The sequence below is a fragment of the Hyperoodon ampullatus genome, assembly GCF_949752795.1.
Source record: "Hyperoodon ampullatus genome assembly, chromosome: 6".
In the NCBI taxonomy this organism is placed as follows: domain Eukaryota; kingdom Metazoa; phylum Chordata; class Mammalia; order Artiodactyla; family Ziphiidae; genus Hyperoodon; species Hyperoodon ampullatus.
In genome coordinates this window covers 119,666,232-119,690,142 of record NC_136919.1, presented here as the reverse complement: position 1 = coordinate 119,690,142, position 23,911 = coordinate 119,666,232, and the positions used below count along the sequence as shown (strand labels likewise).

The 23,911-nt window shown below is 39.6% G+C and overlaps 1 protein-coding gene across 1 annotated transcript in view; it reads right to left on the bottom strand.

Moving 5' to 3' along the window:
• Nucleotides 1–23,911, bottom strand: part of MSRA (methionine sulfoxide reductase A) — a gene marked incomplete at its 5' end in the record, with an annotated part of 234,894 nt that overhangs the window by 108,612 nt on the left and 102,371 nt on the right. The window contains one exon of the mRNA XM_079706760.1: nt 20,314–20,418. Coding sequence (XP_079562886.1) covers nt 20,314–20,418 — 105 coding nt within the window. The remainder of the gene's footprint in view (nt 1–20,313; nt 20,419–23,911) is intronic.

Below are 23,911 nucleotides of genomic sequence, written 5' to 3'. Positions count from 1 at the left end.
ACAGTTTTAATGGCTTTAAAACCTGTGCTAGTGTCATTATCTGCATCAAGTTTATATCATTTTCAATTAATTGATTTTTCTCATTAAAGATAGCATTTTCTTGCTTATTTGCATGTTGTTGGATGCCAGAAATTGTGAATTTTATCTTGTTGGGTGCTGGATATTTTGTTATTCCTCCATATGTATTCATATACTTTGTTCTGAGAGATTAAGCTACTTTGCAAAAATAACATATCCTTTTGATTCTTGCTTTCAAGCATTGTTACTTTGGACCAGAAAAACTTTTAATCTACATTAACTGCCCCACTAATGAGGTAAAGCCTTCAGAAGTACTCTACCTGATGTTCAATGAGTTTTCATATTTTCCATTCTAGGTAATGAGAATGGGCAGTATTCCCAACCCTGTGTGAGCTCTGGGAATTGTTCCCTCTAATTCTTCAAGGTGATTCTTTTTCTGGCCTCAGGTTGTTTAATCACACATATGCTGGTCAGTACTCAGACAATTACTTAAGAGGGCCCTTTGCAGATCCCCGGAGAGTCCACTCTCTGAGTGCCTCTCTCCTCCCTTCTTCTGTTCTGTGAATTCCACTTTCCTCAGCATCCCTGGACTCCCAGTGCCATCTTCTGAACCCATGGAGACTGTGAGACTTGGCCTGGGTTCCTCCTCCTTGCTTTGCAGCCTAGAAACTTTCTCCAGGAAATAAGGTAGGGCATTTGTAGGACTTGTTTATTTGTTTTTCTTATGTCTAATGTGTGAGAATCATTGTTTCATTGTTTTGTCTGATATTTTTAGTTATTTCAAGTGGGAGAGTGAATCCAGTCCCTATTACTCCTTCTTGATCATAAACAGAAGTCTTTGAGCTAAATATTTTCCAAATATCTTCTCACCCTAATTTTAAAAAACCATTTATAGTTAAAATAATGGGTATGGGGACACAGACAGACAGACTGAAAAAATTCCCTTAAGGTTTTTGTGGAGGTTTTGGGTGTATTTTTTGTTTGTTCTATTCTGTTAACAAATGGACTCTGTAAATTTATTTCCATAAAATAATTCAGATTAAAAATTTATATGAACAGCATCTGGATGGTGACAAAAATTTTTAAATCACCATGATTAATCAAAACAAAATAACTTTATCTATTTTTTTACCCTTTTATCTTCATTCTTCTCGATCATTCTGATCCAACAGTGTTCACAGCGCCTTCCTTCCTTAAATGCTTTTCCCCTTGGCCTTGTAACACTGTACTCACCTCAGAATTTCACTATTTCTTGACCACTTTATGTCTATTTGCTTTTCCATTTCCCCCCCACCATCCTCCTTACTACAGATGTTCCTGGGCTCGGTCTTTGTCCGTCACCCTCCCTTCCATGTGTCCTCTGACGGAAACTTCCTTTTCTATGCTGTGAACTTATAAGTCTGAATTTGTGATTCAAGTTCTCTTCCAGGCATCAGCCATGTAGAGCCACATTCCCGCTAGACGTTTACATATCTAGGCTCCATCATCCCTGGATTCTCAACTTGACCTCATTATCTTTCATTGTCCCCCACCATTCTCATCTCTGTCCATTGACTGGACCATTCTTCTAGCAACTCAAGCTTTCAATTTTGTAGTAATCCATGTTTCATTTGAGTCTCCTTTATGCCTTAAGCCAGGCAGTCACCTAGCTTTACCTTTGTTTTCGGTAAAATCCTTCAGTAATGTTTTTCTTTCCCTTTCCACAGCCTCCTCCCTGAGCTGCAGTTGATACTCCATGGTGTGTGATGATAAAGCTAGTATGAACACCTGGATCTTCTGCAGAGCCCTAATTCAGGGATGCTTAACAAATGTTTCCTGGCTGTCTCTGGTTGTGTAGGCTGAATAAATGAACTGGTAGTTCCTTGCAATAGTGGGTCATTTCACTACATGATCCTATCATTGTTCCCAGTACTGCAAGCCTAATATTTCACCCTTCGTCCCGTGAACAAAGCCTAAGGACGTCATTTTTCAGATTTTCCATTCTCAGACCAGAGTGAACATCATGCAGAAAGGTGACAGATGCAGAAAGGTGACATAATGCTGCAACTCCCTGCTATGAAACATACTCATTTTCATATTTTTCACACTAGATTTAGAGTTTTGACTTGTTTATTATTCCTTGAAATGTTATAAAAGCCAGTACATTAATCAGTTATTCTGCATATTAATATTCACTAAAGTAAGGTGCCTTTGAAAAGTAAAGTGAAGGCAAGTAAAGTAAAATTTCCTTCAAAGTATCCATTGGATTTAGAATAAAAATATGTTCAATTCCTGATTTTTTAATCCAGGCACCCCAGGAAGAGGATGGAGACAAGATGGTGGAGTAGAAGGACATGAGCTCCAGCACCCCAGGAAATTACACTGAAATTTGGGCTTCCATGTGATTTTGGTTAAGCATAAGCCTCAGTCACTCTTTTGCATACCAGGAGGTGATAAAGCATCAGCAAGGGAAAGTGTTAACTAGGTCATTTGAGGGAGGCAAGAGTACTTGGGCTATTTTAAAGGGCGAAGAAGCAGCTAAGAAATTAATATATTAGAAATGAAATTTAAGTGATTTTAAAGACATCGTTGGGCATCTGAACTGTTAAAATAAAAGGATGACTACCAAGGATTCCCTATCAGGGTTTCTTAACTTTGGCACTATTGACACCTTGGCCTGGGTAATTCTTTTTTTTTTTTTTGAGGTACGTGGGCCTCTCACTGCTGTGGCTTCTCCCGTTGCAGAGCACAGGCTCCGGATGCGCAGGCTCAGCGGCCATGGCTCATGGGCCCAGCCGCTCCGTGGCATGTGGGATCCTCCCGGACCAGGGCATGAACCCGTGTCCCCTGCATCGGCAGGTGGACTCTCGATCGCTGCGCCACCAGGGAAGCCCCTGGGTAATGCTTTGTTGTGAGGGGCAGCCCTACGCATTGTTGGATGCGTAGCAGTATCCCTTGACTTTATCCACTGATGCCAGCAGAGTCCACCCTGTTGTGACAACCAAAAATATCTCCATACACTGCCCAATGTCCCCTAGGGGGCAAAATTGAGACCCACTGCTATATATTAATGAACTACATCTTTTGATATCATTGCTTATAAAAGCCTACATATTCAAAGCAGCTAAATGAAGCAACATGTGAAAGTGAAAGCTCTAGGATATGTGGAAAACAACAATCATAAAAGAGTATCAGAGGTCTTTGGTATTCATATTTTCATTTGCATCTGCTTATTTCAGTGGTTACCAGTTTGGTTTCACTTTTTACTCCCAAATTTAAGAGATTTGCATTAGAGAACACAATACCTTTTTTTTCCTTTTTTGGTAAAATAGCATTTTAAGCTACACATTGCAGGTCCACAAAGAAGAGAAGAACATAAGCACAAATTAAAATCAACATGCATATTGTTTGAAAGAGAGAAAGTTCTCAATTTTATGGAGAAGGCAAGAAAAGCACATTTTTTCCTTCTTATTTAATAGCTTGGGCAGGATAAAAAAGAAGCATTAAAGTTGTTATCACAACATGTTTCCTGGTGACTAGAATATCTTACCGTATCTCTGAGAAAGTCTCGTATCTCTCAAAATTTGGTACAGCCCCATCTCACCATACCACTTAGGCACTGCAATCAGTTTAACAGAGAACAAAGGTAACAGTGGCTTAAACAAGACAGAATTATAATTCTTTTTCACTTTAAGTGAAAGGTACTGAGTTAGGTGATCTAGTGGTGGTCGGGTGGCACATGGTCACCAGGGACTCAGATTTCTTCTTTCTATACAACTATCCTTAGCAGATGGCTCTCATTCTCAAGGACATAAGATGCCTTCTGGTGCTACAACTGTCACGTCCAAGTTGTAGATTAGAAAAAGGAAAAATAGAAGGACACTTCTTCCCACTTCTTCTATCTTTAAAGAGACTTCCCGGAAGTTCCAAGCCATACTTTCCCTCATATCTCATTGAGTGAAACAAGTCATATGACCACACCTCCATAATTCCCCCCTCCCAGCTCCTCTGTGGAGCGGGCCAAGGTCAGGCTACCTGAGGCCACATCCCTGCTCAGCTTCTTCCCCTTCCCTATGCTACTTTCCTCACTCTCTTACAGGTTCTTTTCTTTTTCCTCAATAAATCACATGTACTAAATCCCTGTCTCAGGCTCTGCGTCTAGGGAAACTAACCTAAGACTTCAAGCTATTCATCTAGTTTTGCTCTCATTCAAGCCACCTTACTGCCCACCTCCAGGGCTATGTTGTTTCTTACATTCCATCACTTTAGTTGTTTAGGTTTCTAGAGGAACTCTTATTAGATATGTTTATTAAAGTATTATTAGATGAGTTTATTAAATTGCTATAATGATCTCAACGAGATCAAAGTTCTTGTGGTCAGCATCTGGCTTACATGTGCCCAAGGGCCACCATTCTCAGAGAAAGACCACTGGCCTACATGCTAAAATGCCGCACTCAGGATGGTACGTCTCCACTGTATTTAATTCACTTTGTGAGATTAGCATAAGCAGAGGCTTAGCTGCTATAACTCTGTTTACTAGATTTTGAACACTCCTAATTGCTTCTTCAAAATTTCTCTCAGTGAATAATGAAACAACCAATGAATGACTCAGAACTTCAAACACTCCATGGATAAAGAAGATATAGTACATATGTACAACAAAATACTACTCAGCCATAGAGAAAGAATGAAATAATGCCATTTGCAGCAACACGGATGCACCTAGAGATTATCATACTAAGCGAAGTAAGTCAGAAAGAGAAAGACAAATACCATAGGATATCACTTATATGTGGAATCTAAAATATGACACAACTGAACTTATTTACGAAACAGAAACAGACTCACAGACATAGAGAACAGACTGGTGGTTGCCAAGAGGGAGTGGGGGAGGGATGGATTGGGAGTTTGGGATTAGCAGATGTAAACTATTATATATATGTATAACAATCACTTTGCTGTACACCAGGAACTAACTTAGCATTGTAAATCAACTATACATCAATAAAATAAAAATTTTTTTAAAGCAAGAAAAAAAAGAACTTCAAACATTCCAAATACATGAACAGAGTTAGCACCTCTACTCTTTGCTTCTTAAACTGATCCCACCTCCCCAGAGATGGCACAGGAAGACCACCACAGATGAGTGGCACTGGTGGAGTGTTGGTTCAAGGATGACCTCCTGCCTCCTGCTGGAGAATAGGGCCTCCATGGGGGCAAAACATCACAGGGTTCTGAAGTCCTCCAACAGGTAGATGAACCTGCATCCCTCACAGCAACAGTTGGCACCTCTTATTATCACCCATGTGAACCTTCCTCCTGGCACACCTGGACTTTAGCTCAGGTGTTTGAGACAAGTCTTATTAATATGGAATAATCTCACATTACCTGACTGAAAATTAATTCTGTCCATTTTAAATGACATCTCATTTTAAAGTTAAAACACTGAATAACACTCAGAGAAAGGTTGAGCACCTGCCAAGGGCCAGTGCTGGATCTGCAAAGTGCTAACTGCAGTGCTAACTGCAAAGCCGTGCTCTTATCCACCACTATCTCAATTTGTAAATTATATATCACTTAAACAAAAAAACTGAAGTAGAAAATAGTGAACTATGAAAGATATTACATGGCTCTCTTCTGAAAGAAAGTATTCTGTGTTCCCTACCATTTCCACAATATTGCTTCTATTTTTTAATGCAATGAATCTCAAAAGAGATAAAAGAAAATTGTTATATAACAGAGGTGTCAAATATTCACGCTGTACCTAAAAGGAAGGGTTTGAGCTTCAGTAATGAAAAAACATTACTTCTATAATCATAGATAAATTATTTTGAAAAGATGTGGTGATGTCTTCCTAAAAGGCAAAAAAAATTTATCTTAGTATAGTTTTTGCTTTTAAGAAAGAGAAATTCTATTTCTGGTCAGCCAAAGGAAATATTTTAAATTATTATATCTTTCTTAGAATGTCTGGGACTCCATATCCACTTATGCTACAAACTCCCAAGTTTGACCAAATAATGAGTCTTGAAATGTTCAAATTATCATCAAAATGTATGAAAACTTTCAAAATATTAAAATTTCTATGTCACTATTTCCTGTCCAAATCTTAAAGTTTTGTAGCAATGAGTCAGCCAAAGTACTCCCCTACAGAACATTAGGCATGTAAATGAGATTTATAAGATGTTTACATTTGAATCAGTACCAAGCATGCATATGCACACACATTCACAAAGTTATTCTTTCATCATGGGCATTGTTCATATTATTAACAGGAACAGCAATCAATATATTAACCCTTGTAAGTTCTAGATCTGATTACAGAAAGATACATAAATGTACGAAAGTTCATAAAACATAAATGCAGTTTATTAAAGTATTTACATTAATGCTATCATACTATATATAATGTTGCAATATGTAATATTATTATACTTATTATAAAGTGAATGCTCATATAACCACCACTCACGTCAAGAAACAGACAATTGTCAGTCCCCTTGGAGGCCCTCCATGTGTCCCTAATGACGACAATACCTTCCCTCTCTCCAGGAGTACCCACACCTGATTTTTGTAACAGTAATCACCTATTTTTGAAATTTACATCAATGAAGTTATTCTGTGGTTTTAATCTTTCACTTACTGTTATGTTCATGAGATTCTTCTATTTTCTTTCTTTCCATTGCTTTGTAATATCCCTTTGTATGAATAGATCATAACTGATTTATCCACTCTACTGCTGATGAACATTACCAGCTTGGGACTGCTAAGTACATTCTTGACCTGCATTCTGTTATATATGTATAAATTTCTCTTGAGTACATACCTAGAAATAAAATTGTTGGCTTGTTGGCTTTGCATGTCCTCAACTTAACTAGATGTTGAACCATTTCCCAGAGTAGGTGTATTAATTTATAAACCCATATCAATTCATGAGAGTTGTCAGAGCTCTAAATGTTTGCCAATTCATTAAAGTCTGTTAATGTCAGACTTCTCACTTTTTGTCGGCATGCTTGGTGTGTAATGAAATCTCACTTGATCTTAATTTGCATTTCCTTGATTAATAATGGCATAGATTATCATTTCATGTTTCCTCACCATTATAAGTCCTTTGTCCATTTTTCTATTCAGTGGTCTGCATTTTTTAAAATCTACTGGAGATAATTTTAAAATCTACTTTTTATATATCTTGGATATTAATACTTTGGCAAATATAATCTTCCTATCCTTACATTTTCTTTATGATTTTTTTGATGAACCAAAGTTGTGATTTTAATATCATTAAATTTATCAAATAGTTTCCCTTATGGTTAGTGTTTTATGTATCTTGTTTAAGAAATGCTTCTCAAACCCAAGGTCATAATGATATTATCTACTTGAAGTTTTGTAGTTTTGTTTTCACATTTAGGTCTGTAATCTACTTGGAATTTACTTTTTTTTTTCGCTCTTCTTACAATATTTTAGATTTTCTTTTTAAACTTATTTTTATTGAGTAACAGTTGATTTATAATATTATATTAATTTCAGGTGTACAGCATAGTGATTCAATATTTTTTATAGACTATACTTCACTTAAACTACTATATATAAAATATATAACTAATAAAGACCTATTGTATAGCTCAGGGAACTCTACTCAATTCTCTGTAGTGACCTATAGGGAAAAGAATCTTAAAAAGAGTGGATATATGTATATGTATAACTGAATCACTTTGCTGTACACCTGAAACTAACACAACTTTGTAAATCAACTATACTTTAATAAAAAATTTTTTTAAATGAAATATCAACTTTCCAAAGTTAAAAAAAACAAAATTACAAAATAATTACTATATTGCCCTGTGCTGTACAATATATCCTTGTTGCTTATTAATTTTATACATAATAGTTTATACTCTCAATCCCATATCCCCATCTTGCCCCCCTCCTCCCCTCTCTCCACTGGTAAGCACTAGTTTGTTCTCTATATCTGTGAGTCTGTTTTTGTTTTGTTATATACATTTGTTTGTGTTATTTTTCAGGTTCCACACATAGGTGAAAACATGGAGTATTTGTCCTCTAGGTCCATCCATATTGTTGCAAATGGAAGAATATCATTTTTATGGCTGAGTAATATTCCATTGTGTGTGTATATATATATATATATATATATATATATATATATATATATACCACAACTTCTCTATCCATTCATCTGTTGATGCACACGGGTTGCTTCTGTATCTTAGCTATTGTAAATAACGCTGCTATGAACACGGGTGCATGTATCTTTTTGAGTTAGTGTTTTCATTTTTGTCAGATATACATACATACAAGAGTGGAATTGCTGGATCATATGGTAGTTCTATTTTTAGTTTTTTGAGGAACTTCCATACTGTTTTCCATAGTGGCTGCACCAATTTACATTCCCACCAACAGTGTACAAGGGTTCCCTTTTCTCCACATCCTAGCCAACATTTATGTGTAGACTTTTTGATGTTAGTCATTCTGACAGGTGTGAGGTGGCACCTCACGGCAGTTTTGATTTGCATTTCTCTAACAATTAGCAATGTTGTGTATCTTTCATGTGCCTGTTAGCTACCTGTATACCTTCTTTGGAAAAATGTCTATTCAGGTCTTCTGCTTATTTTTTAATTGGATTGTTTGTTTATCAATATTGAGTTGTATGAGCTGTTTATATATTTTAGATATTAAGCCCTTATCAGTCACATCATTTGCAAATATTTTCTCCCATTCAGTAGGTTGTCTTTTCATTCTGTCAATCGTTTCTTCTACTGTGTAAAAGCTTTTAAGTTTAATTAGGTTCCATTTGTTTATTTTTGCTTTTATTTCTTTTGCCTTAGGAGACAGATCAAAAAAATTGCTACAATTTATGTCAAAGAGTGTTCTGCCTATGCTCTCTTCTAAGAATTATATGGTTTCAGGTCTTACATTTAGGTCTTTAATCCATTTTGAGTTTATTTTTGTATGTGGTGTTAGGGAGTGTTCTAATCTCATTGTTCCACATGTAGCTGTCCAGTGTTCCCAGCATCACTTACTGAAGACTGTCTTTTCTCCATTCTACATTCTTGCCTCCTTTGTCACAGCTTAATTGACCATAGGTGCGTGGGTTTATTCTGGGCTCTCTATCCTGTTCCATTTATCCATGTGTCTATTTTTGTGCCAGCACCATGCTGCTTTGATTCCTGTAGTTTTGTATTATAGTCTGAAGTCAGGGACCAAATACCTCCAGGTTTGTTCTTTTTTCTCCAGATTGCTTGCTCTGGCAATTTGGGGTCTTTTGTGCTTCCATATAAATTTTAAGATTATTTGTTCCAGATCTGTGAAAAATATCATAGGTATTTTGATAGGGATTGCATTTAATCTGTAGATTGCTTTGGGTAGTATGTGCTTTATAATAAATCTTGATATCTGGAAGAACAAATCCTCCCATCCTCTTGTTCTTATGCAAGAGTGTCTCTGCTTTTCTTAAACTTTTGCCTTTCCAAATAAACATCAGAATCAGCTTTAAAGATCCACAAAAATAACACAACAAAAAAACTGCAGCTGAGTTATTTTTATGAGAAGCTTTTAAAATACTGATTCAATTTCTTAATGATTATAGGTCTATTCAGTTTTGTTTTGTTTTTGGCCATGCCACACAGCTTGCAGGATCTTAGTTCCCCAACCAGGAATTGAACACAGGCCACGGCAGTGAAAGCACCGAGTCCCACCTGGTGCTTTGGACTGCCAGGGAATTCCCAGTTTTGTTATATTTTTAAGGACTCTGTCTTGACTAATTATCTAACTTTTCAAATGTATTGACATAAAGTTGCCTATCTGCAGTGATATCCCATTTTTTCTTCCCAATAATGGGTATTGTGACCTCATTTTTCCCTTGATCAACTAACCAATGTTTTATCAATTTTATTAGCCATTTTGAAATATCAATTTCTGGCTTCCTTAATCCTCTCTACTTTTTTAATTTCCTACTCCATTTACTTCTGTTCTTCATTATTTCTTTCTTCTTCATTGTTTGGTTTATGTTGTTGTTGACTTTCTAAGTTCTTGAGATGAATGCTGAACTATGTCTTTCACCACCTCTAATGTAAGAATTTAAGGCTCTGTATTTCCTTCTAAGAATGGCTTTAGCCATGCCCTATAAGTTTTGAAGTGTAGTATTTTAATTACCAGTCAGTTCATAATATTTTCTGATTTCCATTATGGCTTATCTTTGATCCATAAGATAATCAGAAAATTTCATCTATTCTAACATAAAAGGATTTTCTACATATCTTTTTGCTATTGATTTCCAGCATAATCACATTATGATAAGAGAAACATAATCTCTATGATTTTAGTCCCTCTACAACATATTGAGACTCTATGGCTTAGTACATTTCCATGTGTGATTAAGAAGGTGTAGGGTATAGTGTTTTATATATGTTCATTAGATCGAGTGCTTTAATTGCATTGGTCACAGTCTCTATATCCTTAATAAGGTCCTTAAGACTGAACTCTTCTGGAATTGGCAAATTCCCTAGAGCAAAGGTGTTTTAGTCCCCTGCTTACCCGTCTGGATTCCTGTGTTCCCTTCAATTTTACATGGTAATTCCTAATCATTTTGTTGGCATTTTGATGTGATGCTTTTAATATGTTTTTATATCTTATCCAACATTTTGAGTTGCTTTTGATGAGAAGTTGATCTGAATAGCCTAGCCTGCCATTTAAGAACCTGGAAATTCTAGTTCCTGCCAATGTTATCAGCTCTGATTTTTTTCTCTTATCTAATTTAATACTCTTTTATGTGAAGTAATGTAATTCTTCTGACTTCATTCCTTCTTATTGATTTTATATCATTTCAGGAATTGATCAGCAAAGCTTAAATGACCTAAACTCTCCTATCTCAAATATGTGGAATTCTTCCTGGCTGAAAGTTTTCAAAAGCCTGTTTGAACTTACTGGCCCTAATCACATCTTTCAAAAGAAATTCTTGGATACCTGCCCTTGGTATAGGATGCCAAAAGATATTAGCATTCCTAACCTCTGCTACCACACTATCCATTACAAATAAATTTTGATTTATAGCCTAAAAAAAGCCTACTTGAACTTCTTAATCTTGAAAATCCTTAACAGGTTATAAAACTGTAATATGTATTACAAAGAGCTTGTTAGGACAGATACTCTTCATTGGATAATGTGCTGCTGTTTCCAGTTACAGTGTGGTTGTGTTTTCTTTTGGCTGATAGTGTCTTGTAACAGTGTAGGACCACGTACCATACAATGGAAATAACACAAGGTTTGAAATTGAACTTTTAGATCCAAATCCCAGCTCTGACAATAAAGTACTAACTGGCTCATGGAAAATCACTTCACCTCTCTGGGCCTGTCTGTTCATCTGTAAAATGGGTTTAAGACCACCTACTCATGGGTTACTTTAAGGATCAAATGGGATCACATGCACCTAAGAACCTAGCATCATGCCCATTCCAGAGTAAATACCCAGTAGGAGTCTGTCATTGAGTCTGGAGGCACCAAGCCCTTAAAGCACTAGAAAGGCAGAGGAAAAATGTTAAATATAAGCTCTATAGTATTATATGAGAGAGGGATTTGAAAGTGCAAATAGCACATTTGCAAATAGCAAAGATACTGTGTACATATATGATAATGTTATGCAAGGAAAAGTATGACTGAAAGAACAATTAATAAAGAAAAATATCAGTTAAATTCTTTGTTTCTTTTTTTCCTGTTTCTGAAATTCTTAAAAGAATGAAATCTCTTTCAGAATTCATAATGCTGGGTTTGGGTCTTTTTTGCATTTTGTATGTGTGCAGCTGTTCCTCCACTATAAGTGTGCACATCTGCTCATTAGCAATACAATATAATTCCCACTGTCTAATTATTTGCAGATGATAGATTCCTTGTACGTGGGCTAAAAAAAGGATAGTCCTTCAAAACTGGTGACTTATTTTAAAAGACCAACTTAAAAGGGTCAGCACAACGAAGTTCAGATATTAATTTGGCAGTTCAAATATACGAACACCAGCACTTAATTGCCAACTTGATGAGAAACAGAAGGAAAAGAGGATTTTTCTCTCTTCAATTAATATTCCCCGATAGACAGCACCAGGCACTGGCTTCTCCATGGTGCACCTGGAAAGAGGCTATGAAGCAAACCTGCTAAAGTTGGAGCGGACCAGCCCCACCGCAGATTCTCGGGGAACCACGCACCTCGAGCGATGCTGCACAGTGCGTGTGGGGCTGTGCTGGGAGGGGGATGTGCGGTCCACGGACACTGAATGGAGAAGAGTCCTAGGGGTCTCTAGTCTCAACCACGGGCTGAGGAACCACATTAATCCCCTACTCTTGGCTCTGAGGGTGAGGCAGCAAGCCAGGGTGTGTGGTCCTAGGGCTCCACGAAACCAACACCAGAGACAGTGTGGCCCATGGGGACAGCCAGATGAAGCTTCTGAGGACAACCGGGAGCTCCCTGTGGGAGGGAAAGGGATGCTGAGCTCTTGACTGAGGATGAAGGGTATGAACCAAGCATAGGAAATGATCAAGCGTGTTCAAAACATAAGATGGGGAAAATGAGAGGGAAAGAAATGGAGAAATACTGGGGTTCAAGAGAGAGCAAGGCCAACAAATGGGAGCTGGTGAAATGGCTCTTACACGGGCAGGATGAGGATGGTGGCTATTATAGATGACATGCTTATTCTGTGCCCGGCACTGGGCTCTGCACAACAGACTACATTCCTTCATACATCTTGACGGACGCTGATGGGAGAGGAACCGTTTTACAGATGGGAAAACTGAGGTTCGTTCATTCATTTGTTCAATGAAAAGATATTTCACATGAAGCTTACTTTCTAGAAGAGGAGACAGTTAATAAACAATAAACAGACAAATCAGTCCACCCTGTGATAAGTGTTAGGAAGAAAAGAGAGAGCAGTGATGGCAAAGCCGGGAGGAGGGCTGGAGAGCCCTCTTTAGTTAGCGTGGGTCAGCGAAGACCTCTCTGAGGACGTGACTCTTTAAGCTGAAGGAAAGGAAGGAGCCGATCACGCCAACAGCTGGGGGCAGATGGAGCCGTAGGTATGGGCCCAGCAAGGGAGCACCTGTGTCTTCCAGGAATGGGGCGAATGCAGGCCACGACGCAGACATGCGGTGCGTGAGGGCAAGACCTGAGGCCGGAACAGGAGGCGCCAGTCAGCTGATCCCAGGCCAGGCTGCCATGGTACAGCTGAGTGTGTATCAGCCCAAAGAACAGGCAGCAGAGGGACATACTTTTGTTTCGTGTTTTTGACGGGTCATTATGGGTACTGGATTAGGAAAGGGGGCAAGGCCAGTTGGGAGGCGACTGTGGCGGCCAGATGAAAGCAGTGAGAGCCACGACCCAGCGGCCAGGCAGAGACAGGCAGAAAGGAGGCGGTGAGTGACGCAACCTCCCCAGGCCACACGGCCAGTACGTGGCAGGCCTGGGTAAAGCCATATCCTCTAACCCCAGAGTCCATACTCTTAACAGATTTGATTAAAGCTGTTTTAATTAAGGAAGCATTTTAATTAAGATCTTCAGAGGAGTGACTGGGAGTTCATCACCAGCTTACAGTTGAAGGCAATTTTTAGTAAGGATTAGTTCAGCTGTTGTAAGAAAAAAAAAAAAAAAGAAAAAGAAAAGAAGGCCTAAAAGGAACCAAAATAACAATAGCTTAAAGAAGTTCTTGCATAAAGAGTCCAGCCTGGGATACTGACTCTGGAGCCTTCGATCTTGTAGCTCCTCAGGTACAAGGGTGAGGCCTCCACCCCTGTGGTCTAAGACGGTTCATCACTGCATCCACAAGTAACTTGTGGGAAGGAAGAAAGAAGAGGAGAATGGCCTTTCCTCTAAGTGTACCGAACACAGAATTTGACACCATCACTGGTACTCATGCTCTGGTAGTCAGAATTCAGACATGGGGCTATACTTAGTCATAAAGAGTCTGGGAAATTTAGTCTTTATTGGTGGTTGCACATCCAGCTAAAATTCCAATCCTTCAGAAGTAGGGAAACTGATATTGGGGTCAGCTTGCAGTCTCAGCCAGAAGGCCTCTGCAGAAAGGCCACCACTAACCAGAGCAGTTCCCCACCTGTGGCCCCAGCCCCTGGGAAGGCGGGAGCTACTACTAGAGGTCCATAAATCCAACTGTGCAGCAGGCATGGCCTAGAGGCTGTGGAATGCATTATGCATGTGGGCATTTCCATTTTCCAGAGGTACGTGACATTGTGCTAGTTAATAAAACAGGCATTCAGTTTAAAGTGATTAAATTTGCAATAGCATTTTCATATATTTGCTTTAAAAAGGTTACTAAGGGCACAACTATATCACATGGGGCGTCCTGAAAAATGTTTATCTTTAGAAGAGGTCCTCCTAGTCAAGAAGCATGGACCCCTCTGGTGTAGGGGAAAGAAAATAGATTTGGGCTTTAGTCAGAGCTGTGTCCAAATATTGTCAACTACATCAAGCAAGACTGTCAGCCTTCTGGAACCTCATTGCTTCTCTTCTGTTAAGCGAAGACAGTGAACCCCAATTCATAAGATTATGGTAAGGGTTAAATGAAATGATAGGTATAAAGCATCTACCACTAAGACTGGCCCATAAGGGGTGCTTCATAAACGGTGCTGCTGTCCTTTCCCCAGGATCGAGGAGAGTGAAACAGGTTGGAATCGAGGAGTCAGATTTATGGGATCAAGTCAGGCAAAGCTGAGTCTCCACGTTGTGCACTTGTGCGCTTGTGGCTTGGCTCAAGGTACAGCGTCTGGGCCCTGCCTCCTCCGGCAGGAATAGGAGGACCGAAATGATGGAATGCATGCACAGAGCGTGCTAGGTACAGGGCTACAGAGCAAGCATGAGACGCTGGGATCTTATCTGGTTCTTCTGAGCACTGTGTCAGCAGCAAACGCGAGGAGGTTTCTGCCCACCAACCTCATCACCATCACCGCCAGCAGTTTCATCATAGAATGAGAACACGAACAGTGTTGAAATCTTTCCAACTAGCAAGAAGTACAAAAGAACCTCTGTGGGTAGAAAACCCACCCTTTAGAAAGCAGAGGGTAAATATTTTCCCACAGAAGTCAAGGATATAAAAATAACTAAATAAGACTGGTGAAGCTGTATTGTTGTGTTGAGAAGAACACAACGACAAAGCGGCCACTTGCATGGTTCTTGACATTTTCAAGTGATTTTCACATCATTTCATTTCATTCTTATGAGAGCCCAAGAAGTACGCAGGATAGATATTACTATCCCTTTTTTGTAGATGAGAAAACAGAGTTTCAGACTGAGTAAGTATCTTGGTCAAGCTTCTGAGTTTGGGAAGAGGTCCTTCTGGTGCCAGAACCCAAATCTAAATGTGGGGCTCTGCCATGCTGTCTGGAGACCGGGGGAGTTTGGGGACCACACGGTCAGGAAGGGGCACACTTTCCTCAGGAGGCTGGAGGACCTGTATTCGTCCCATGAGTAAGACAAAGCCAGAACAGGACGCATTCGCTTAAACAGTGGTATCTGAATGCTTCGGCAAAAGCAGAGGTTTCGTGGTAAATTCAGAGAGAAGACTATTCCATTGACTGGCCAGTCATCTGTAAACTTCACCTGAAGCTAATCCACTGAGCAGCACTCTCTCAGGACTCACTGCCTGTTGGCTGTGGAATAACGGGTCTTGGGCTCCCTGTATCTTTAAAAGCCCACACTTCCGATAGCTCTTACCAGATCTGCTCCCTTCAAAATGGGGGACCACGGGGATCTCCTCCTTTCCACTGGGACAGATACTGTGAGAGCTGCTTTAGTTCCCTGAAGCAGGGAAGCACATGCAGGATGTTCTCTGTCTGGTCTATACCGTGAAGATCTGATTTAACTGAAAGGGAACTTAAGCTTAAATTCTTGCTCTTTCTACTATAGTAGACCCTTGTCATTAGCAAGATCCCGCATTTGCTAATACCACTCAAGGATGTTGCTTCTCCCACAAAGTGAAGTAAATTATAACTAAAGATGTTTAGTGGCCCCTGCAAATCCTTCATAACTTTATAAACAAGGCAGTAAAGCCTTTCAACATGCTAATTAAAATACATTTCCCTTGAGGCCTATTGCTGTTGAGAATCGTGTGTGTCCGGGGCGGGCCTATCATCACATCAAAGATCAATGTCATCTCAACTTTTACTTGAGTTTTGTCTTTTTGTTGATAAGTAATTCTGGTACAGGTAAGAGCATTCTTCAAGCAAGTGGAGGAATCACTCACTCTTGTTTCTGAAAAGAACCTACAATGGACTATTGCTTCACAGACCCGAGTCTCCTCCAAAGCCAACATGCTTCTGTCCTTACAAACGTCCATTTTCTGAGTAAGAGTAATCAGTCGTACACACCTCTACTTCCCCCACCTGCCCTACTGGGTGCTTTTCTTTTCTGGGCCACTTTTCACTGTGAAATGTGATAAGAGTCACCGTGTGACTTCAGGTAGAGAATTAAGAAGTTGTGTTCAGATGGCCAAGTTCACCTGCAGCTCAGCTATCTCCTGCCGCATGCCCATCCTTTAGCAAGTGGACTTCAAATTCTTACCTCAGAAAAATTACATGATTACACGTTTTAGACCTTCAGAGTTCCCTGGAAATATTAAATCCATTGATACCAGACTTCTTATGAACTTATATTTTTGCTTTTAATCTCCCAGGGTTAACCAATACTTGTTTTAATTATTTCAGGTTAACATTTTGGTCTGTGATCTTACACACGTTTATGTGAATGCTCATTTGATCTCAGTTTATTGGGATTTAACTATTTTCTTCCTATGGAAATGGATCTTCCCTGTGTGTTAACCAAAATGTTGGATATTGCTGCTTATTGCAGACCACTTAGTGATCTAGCACCACTTAGCAGAATACCTGGAAAAAAGAGCAGACAGAAGACAAATGTCATTAATGAATGCTTGTCTTTCACAATACTTCAGAAATATTGAAAAGGCATCTGATATGTTCTCAGGCCACATGTCCCAAATCCTAAATCCTAATTCTGAATTACCAAGGAACCTCCAATCAAACCACCAACAGGTCTTGAAGAAACAATTTCTAGTGTCTGCCCCTTGGTGTCTGAGTCAATGATAAAACCATTCAAATGGCTTTAGACCGCTGATTTATGGAGCCAGATGAACACGGTTAACTAACAGCTACTGAATATAATGATCGAGCATAATGCTCATTGTTTAAATTGAGTTAAGCGGATTAGTTAGGGTTTTTGTTGTTGTTGGAAGTAACAGAAAGCCAACAAACTAGCTCAAGTTAAAAAAAGGAAGGGAATACCTAGTAGCTCTCCTAGCTTGAAGAGCTCACAGGAGAGCTCTCAGAATTGAAGGAAGAGCTGCAGGAATGAGGAGTCTCAGGGCCTCAGAGCCTCCTGAGGGTTTTCTCCTCCCATCTCTCATCTCTCAGCGTCTCTGCTCATCTTCCTCCCTCGCTTCTCTGGTGGGCACGTCATTCCCCATACAGAGCACCCACCCCGGCAGCTGCAACAAACTGAGAACATACGACAGTCCCAGGGAAGGACTCTAGCTGGTTCTGCTTGGGTCACATGCCTGTTCCTTGGATCAAACATTGTTGACAACAGGAAAAGATACTGATCGATCAGGACTGGATCATATGATCACTCCATTGGCCCTATTTCCAGAAGGGTCCTAGGAAACCCTACAAGGCAGAAAAAGATTGTTACCATGGCCCATTACACTGAACTATCTAAAAAAGTAATTCTAATAATAACGCGGGAAGATCAGATATCTTGTGATTTCATATGTGTGATTGTATATATTACATGAAGCACTACTCTAAGCAGAAACAAAAATACACAAGGGTAGAAAACCTCTCCTCCTACATGTATAATTTGTCCAAAATACCAGTGTAAAAAATAGGTCACTCGACATTCCAGTCCCATTGTCTGTGACCCCTATCATCCCATCATTACCAACTTCATCTTCTGGCTCACAGAATTGAACCAGATGACCTCTAAAGTCTCTTCCAGTCTATGAGCCTATGAACACCTTGTTAGGAAAAAAAAAATACCTCTGGAAGAACAGCACATCAACCGGTTACATTATTGGACAGTGTTATGGGCTAAAGTGTGTCCCACCTCTCCCCACACTTCACATGTTGAAGCCCTAACCTCCAATACTTCACAGTGTAACTTCATTTGGAGATAGAGACTTTAAAGATTAAGATGAAATGAAGTAATCTGGGTGGGCCCTAATCCAATCTGACTGGTGTTCTTATACAAAGAGGAGATCAGGACACAGACACACACAGAGGGAAGACTGTATGAGGAAGAGACAGCCATCGACAAGCCAAGATGAAACCAACCCTGCCAATGCCTTCAACTCAGACTCCCAGCCTCCAGGACTGTGATAAAATTAATTTCTGTTGTTTAAGCCACCCAGTCTGTGATACTTTATGATGGCAGCCCTAGCAAATTAATACAGAGAGTAAACCAAGAATTTCAAAGAGGACTGAGGCAAAGTTGAGACAAATCTGATCCATGGGATGGGGAGAACAGGAGGTTCTCCTAAAGTTCTTTTGAAGGTGGAATTCCCCTGAGATTCAGGGGCCAGAACTAGTGACCTAATAACTGAGGTGTGCTAGTAAAGATGTGATAAAATGGGTAAGACATTAAGAGAAGTAAGGAGAGAGAAGTGGATGACGGACTTCACCCTCTTTGAAATTTTGTGGGGGCCAAGCATAAGGTGGTTGTATCGGGACATGGCATTATGGATGGTCAGGCCAAGGCCACATACCCAGCCTTGTGGGCCTGCGGGGAGCCTGTCTCCTCCATGACTTCAGGCTTGCCTGGGCTCCTGATAGGTGTCTCCACTTAGAACTCTGGAGCCCTCAGCATCCTGCCTGACCCTCAGCTTTGAGAGCCAAGAGGCTGAATGGCTGCTCCATCTGGACCAAAGGCTTCCCAGCATGAGTTCCTGGCTGTCACTATCCTTATTTATGATGCTCACCAGTCAGTTTCCCTTTGAGCCATGCGTGTCTAAGCCATTAGGTTTGCCGTTCTCATATGATATGACAGTCCAGTAGTCCAAACGGGGGTGGCATCAGAACCTTCCGATGATAGTACTCTTGCCCTACCAGTCCTGTACCTCCCCTGCCCCATACCTCACTGCTCTCCCACCAGGGACTCATTCCCCCATGTCAACCAGACTTCACTGTCATGGAGAGCCTGCTCCTGGCCTCCTTCCCGGCCTTTACCCACCCTGCTGGATGTACGTGGACCCTGGACCTGCCTGACCCTGGCTCGTTGATCATTTTGCTGTTCTTGCCTTAGCTCTGACCTTTGCCCTCTGGCAAACCACCCTGGCATTAAGTGGAACCAGAACTCAGGACTCACCAACCTATGCTGCTGGGGTCTTGGTAAGGTCCCACCCCAAAGCACAATGCACATTTGGAAAAACACATCCATTCATCAGGAAATAGCCAACATGGCGTACCCACTCCTCCAAAATCTGGCACCAAAGGGAAAATATTTCCGTTAAATAGACCGATTGCTACATGAAAATCACATCGGATATACAGGACTTTTCAGTTCATAAGCCTCATGATATCAGATCATCACACTGGCAAAGCAGTGCTTGTAAGGCTGTTAAGATGAAATCTGGAAGTTACTCCATTATTGAATATTACAATAATATTTGCCAACATGAGATTTTTGCTTGTGTGTGCATTCAGATAAAATTCCTGACCACCATTGTTTACAGCCCAAATATATTAATATCTCCATATAATAAATTCCAAAGAAGACAAATGAAATATTTAAATAACCCAAGCATTGTAGAACCACTGAATACTGCATTTTACCTTTATGTTCTTTTTTTTTTAAATCACCCACAGACATTTAAAAGAAAAAAAAAAGGCTGATAATGTCAAAAGATGAGAAAGGCTAAATAAATTCAGGGAAATAAAGGAACCATAAATCAGGAAAACTTTGGAGCTGCTAGAAAGACACTTTAATTTTGTAGACAAAAGACCGCATTAAGGAGGAATAATGCAATAATCAAAGGTGAACGAATCTCTATTGTCTGGTGTCTTTCTCTGTGGGAATTTTCCCACCCCTGACAGCTGTAAAGGGGGAGGGGCGCAGACGGTGGCTGTGCCTTTATTCTCTCGCCCTCTTTCCCCCCAGCCCCTCCCCATCTCCGTCAATAAATGTCTGCAATCATATTCTTGAGCTCCTGTGTGATTTCAAGGTTCATCTCTTCCATGCAGTTCAAACACTAATTATCCCAGCTGTAATTAGTAAGATAATTAAATACTGGCTCACTCATCTACCTTGGGTCGGGTCGTGATTCTCCCAGAAGACCTTGAGCAGCTCCTCAAAGCTGATGCGTTCTGGCTGGTATACCACTCGGACTACTTCTGCGTGGCCAGTTCTTCCTTGAAAGAAACAGAACGTACAACCCAAATTTACTGACAACATCAATTTATGACAAGTTATTTGTTTCCAAAAAACCACTAGACAAAGGCTGAAATTCTTCCCTCTGAAGGCAGGGTGGGAGCACAATCGTACTTTAATGCTTTCATCCTAAGTCTCTGTCGCTGGTTCTTTTTCCATAAAAGCACACGGTTGTCCTCGAGCAAGTTTCCTGAGGATGATGATTTCTCTTCATTGTGTTCTAATTTTGTTTTAATTCCATGAGAAAATAAACTCGGGTTTTCATTTTTCTAATCTCACTCTTATGAAACCTTATGGATCCAACCTGACATGGTGCTAGAGATTTGAAACTCTGCAAGGGGAATGAGCCAATTTATTTTTATCATCCCCCCCCTTCTCTGTACATAGTAAGCTCAGCTGCACTACAGAGGGAGATGGTGCCAGGTAGAGAAACCCAAGAAAAAAACAGGCTTATAACTCTTTCACATTAGATATATTCTTTAACAGAGAGACATATTTGCTGTGCTGTTAACAGACGCGAGGGTCAGATTCATATACCCAGCAGGACGGTAAGTGTTTTCTCAGCCTAATTCGTCTCTGTGGTAAACAACTACTGTAGCAAAAGCCTCTCTGCAGCTCCCGCTGTTAGCACACTCCCTTCTCAAAGGTGGTCCCCAAGGTTCTAAGGATCAGGGAAGCGGGTACTTGCAGTACCACTTGTACCTGTGGAATTCATGCCCTCTCTTATTTTACAGTGTTAGAACATGGTAAATAATAGACCCCTCCATACTAACATCATCTCTATGTTTAAATTTGTTTCCCATCTCTTTCGGTCACCTTGTGTGTAGTAAAGAATTTAGCCTTGCCCAAACAGGTAGCTGGCCTCTGCCTTGGCTCTGGTAGGTAATCTAGGTCATACCTGATAGGAGTGTCCTCATTTAGAGAGGGCACACCTATACTCTTAGGGTGGGGCTAGCCACGCTGAATCACAGGGTAGAGCTGCCAACAGTCCTAGGGTAGAGGTTGCCATGTCGGAAAGACCAACCATGTGACTGAGGGTGGCGGCTTTGGGTAACAGAGTATCGGTTGACCGAGAGCCTGAGTTCAACCATGTGGGCAATCAATCAATCATACCTATGTAATGAAGCCCCAATTAAAAATTCTGGATACCAAAGCTTGGGAGAGCTTCCTGGTTGGCAATACTCTGCATATTGTCACACATGGAGGCCAGGAGTGTAACATATCCTGACTGCATGGGAGATGACACAGAGCCTTTGCCCTGGAACCCTTCCAGACTCTGCCTATGTGACTCTTCCTTTAGCTGATTTTGATCTGTATCCTTTTCCTGTAATCAGCTATAACTGTGAGGATAACAGCTCTGGACTTGCGTGAGTCCTTCTAACAAATTATCAGACCTCCCAGTGGTTTGGGGAATCCTTTGAATTTGCATCTTAGTTTGCAGAAGTGTTTTCCCCTATGTTGGTAATCTCACCTTAATTCTTACAACCCTCCAATTGTACACACAGGGAAGGTAGAAATCCCCATTTTACAAACTGGCAAACAGGTACATATGAGTTAGATTTTCCCAAGGTCATATAGCTAGCAAATTTCTGGACCATAACCTGAAAAAACACCTTCTGACTTCTTGTCCAGGGTTCTGTCCAATATATCAAAGCGAAGAGAGCAAAGGGAACATGAATCCAGAAAAGGAGAGAGATCTACTTATTATCTTTAGTCTTCCTTAGCAGTTAAAATTTCTGATTGTAGAAACGATGATTTGCAAACAATATGAAGCTTAAAAAATGTGCAGAAATATAGAAAAGAAAATAAAAATCACCCATACTCTTACCACATAGGTACTATCAATACTTTTTACGCACTTCTTTCTAGATATGTACGAGATACATACATACACAAAACACACACAAACTCGCACCGTGACACACATTTTGTTTTATTGTAATCACTGCATCATGCTTTTTCCACTTACCAGCAAATCGTGAGTGTTTTCCCATATCACTGAAATTTTTAGAAAATACCATTTATAATGACTAAATAGCACTCCAAAGATGGCCATACTAGTACTTATTCAATGATTCCCTGTCATTGGGCATTTGTATTGAATCCTATTTTTACCTATGAATGTAAATATTTTTTCTACATTTTTGAGGCTGCCTCTAGCCTTAGTTATATAAGGGAGTTTTCTAAATCAATGTTTATGAACATTTTAAAGATACTTGACACCTTGTGCTAAACTGCTATTCATTAAAGTTGACCCAATTTTCTCTCCCCATTGGCAGCAGCATGTCTGAGGGTCAGCCTCAGTCATCATCACAATGTTGTTAATCCCTACCAAATTTATAGATGGAAGATAGTATCCTGTCATTTTTAATGAATTTAATTATTAGTGAGGTAAAAAATGTCATGCTTATTAATAATTTTAATTTTTTATTTTCTCTAATTTTTGTTATGTCTTCTTTATACTGGGTTATTAATATTTTATTCTTAATTGGTCAGCCTACATAATTTTAATTCAAATACTATAGTCATGTAAGTTAACATCTAAACAGATTTTATGCTAATAGGTATTAAAAGAATGATAAGGGAATTATGGGAAGAAGATTCATTAAGTATAATAACCATGTTATTGCAAAACCATTTTTGATCTACTTTAAAATCTTATAATTTTGTGCTTTGAAATGTTTAAATGAATGATTTAACTACATAACTAGTAAGACTGTCTGAATATTAAAAATGGCAACAATGTGGTTACAAACATGACAAAAAAATTTGATAAGAAAAGCATTGAAACCACACTAGAAATATAGGCAAAAGATGTAAACAGGCAATACACGTTGGAAAAAATAAATGTAGATCCAGGCATGAAAAGTTCTCAACATTTTCAGTGATCAAATAAAAGCAAACAAATGTATATTAAACATTAAAACACCATCTCTTACTCATTTCATTTTGTAAAACTGCTTAAAATTGTGCCTAGTGCTGATGAGGACACTGTGAGGCTGGCGCCCTTACTTGGGTGGTGACACTGAAAATGACCGCACCCTTCTGAAACCCCATGGGCATAAGAAGCAAGAGTCCCAAAGACTAAGATTAATTCAACTTGATTAAGTGACCCAGGAAATCAACCTCAAAGGTATAAACCCCAAATAATAGAAAAGACATACACAAACACAAAAATTCATTCCATCATTGCTACAATGGTGGAGTACTATAAGAAATCCAAAAGTCAAACAAAAAGGAAACAAATTATGGTACAGCCGTGTGATGAGATATCACGCAACCATTAGTTATAATCCCAAACCCTAGTAAAAGCTGCTACTAGTTACTGAACACTGATAATATGGCAGGCACTTTACCTACTGGGTGTTCTTCAATGCTCATAATTTTTTTTTCCAATTTTTCTCTACTGAGGTAAGATACACACAACATAAAACTTACCAGCTTAACTATTTTTAAGTGTACAATTCAGTGGCA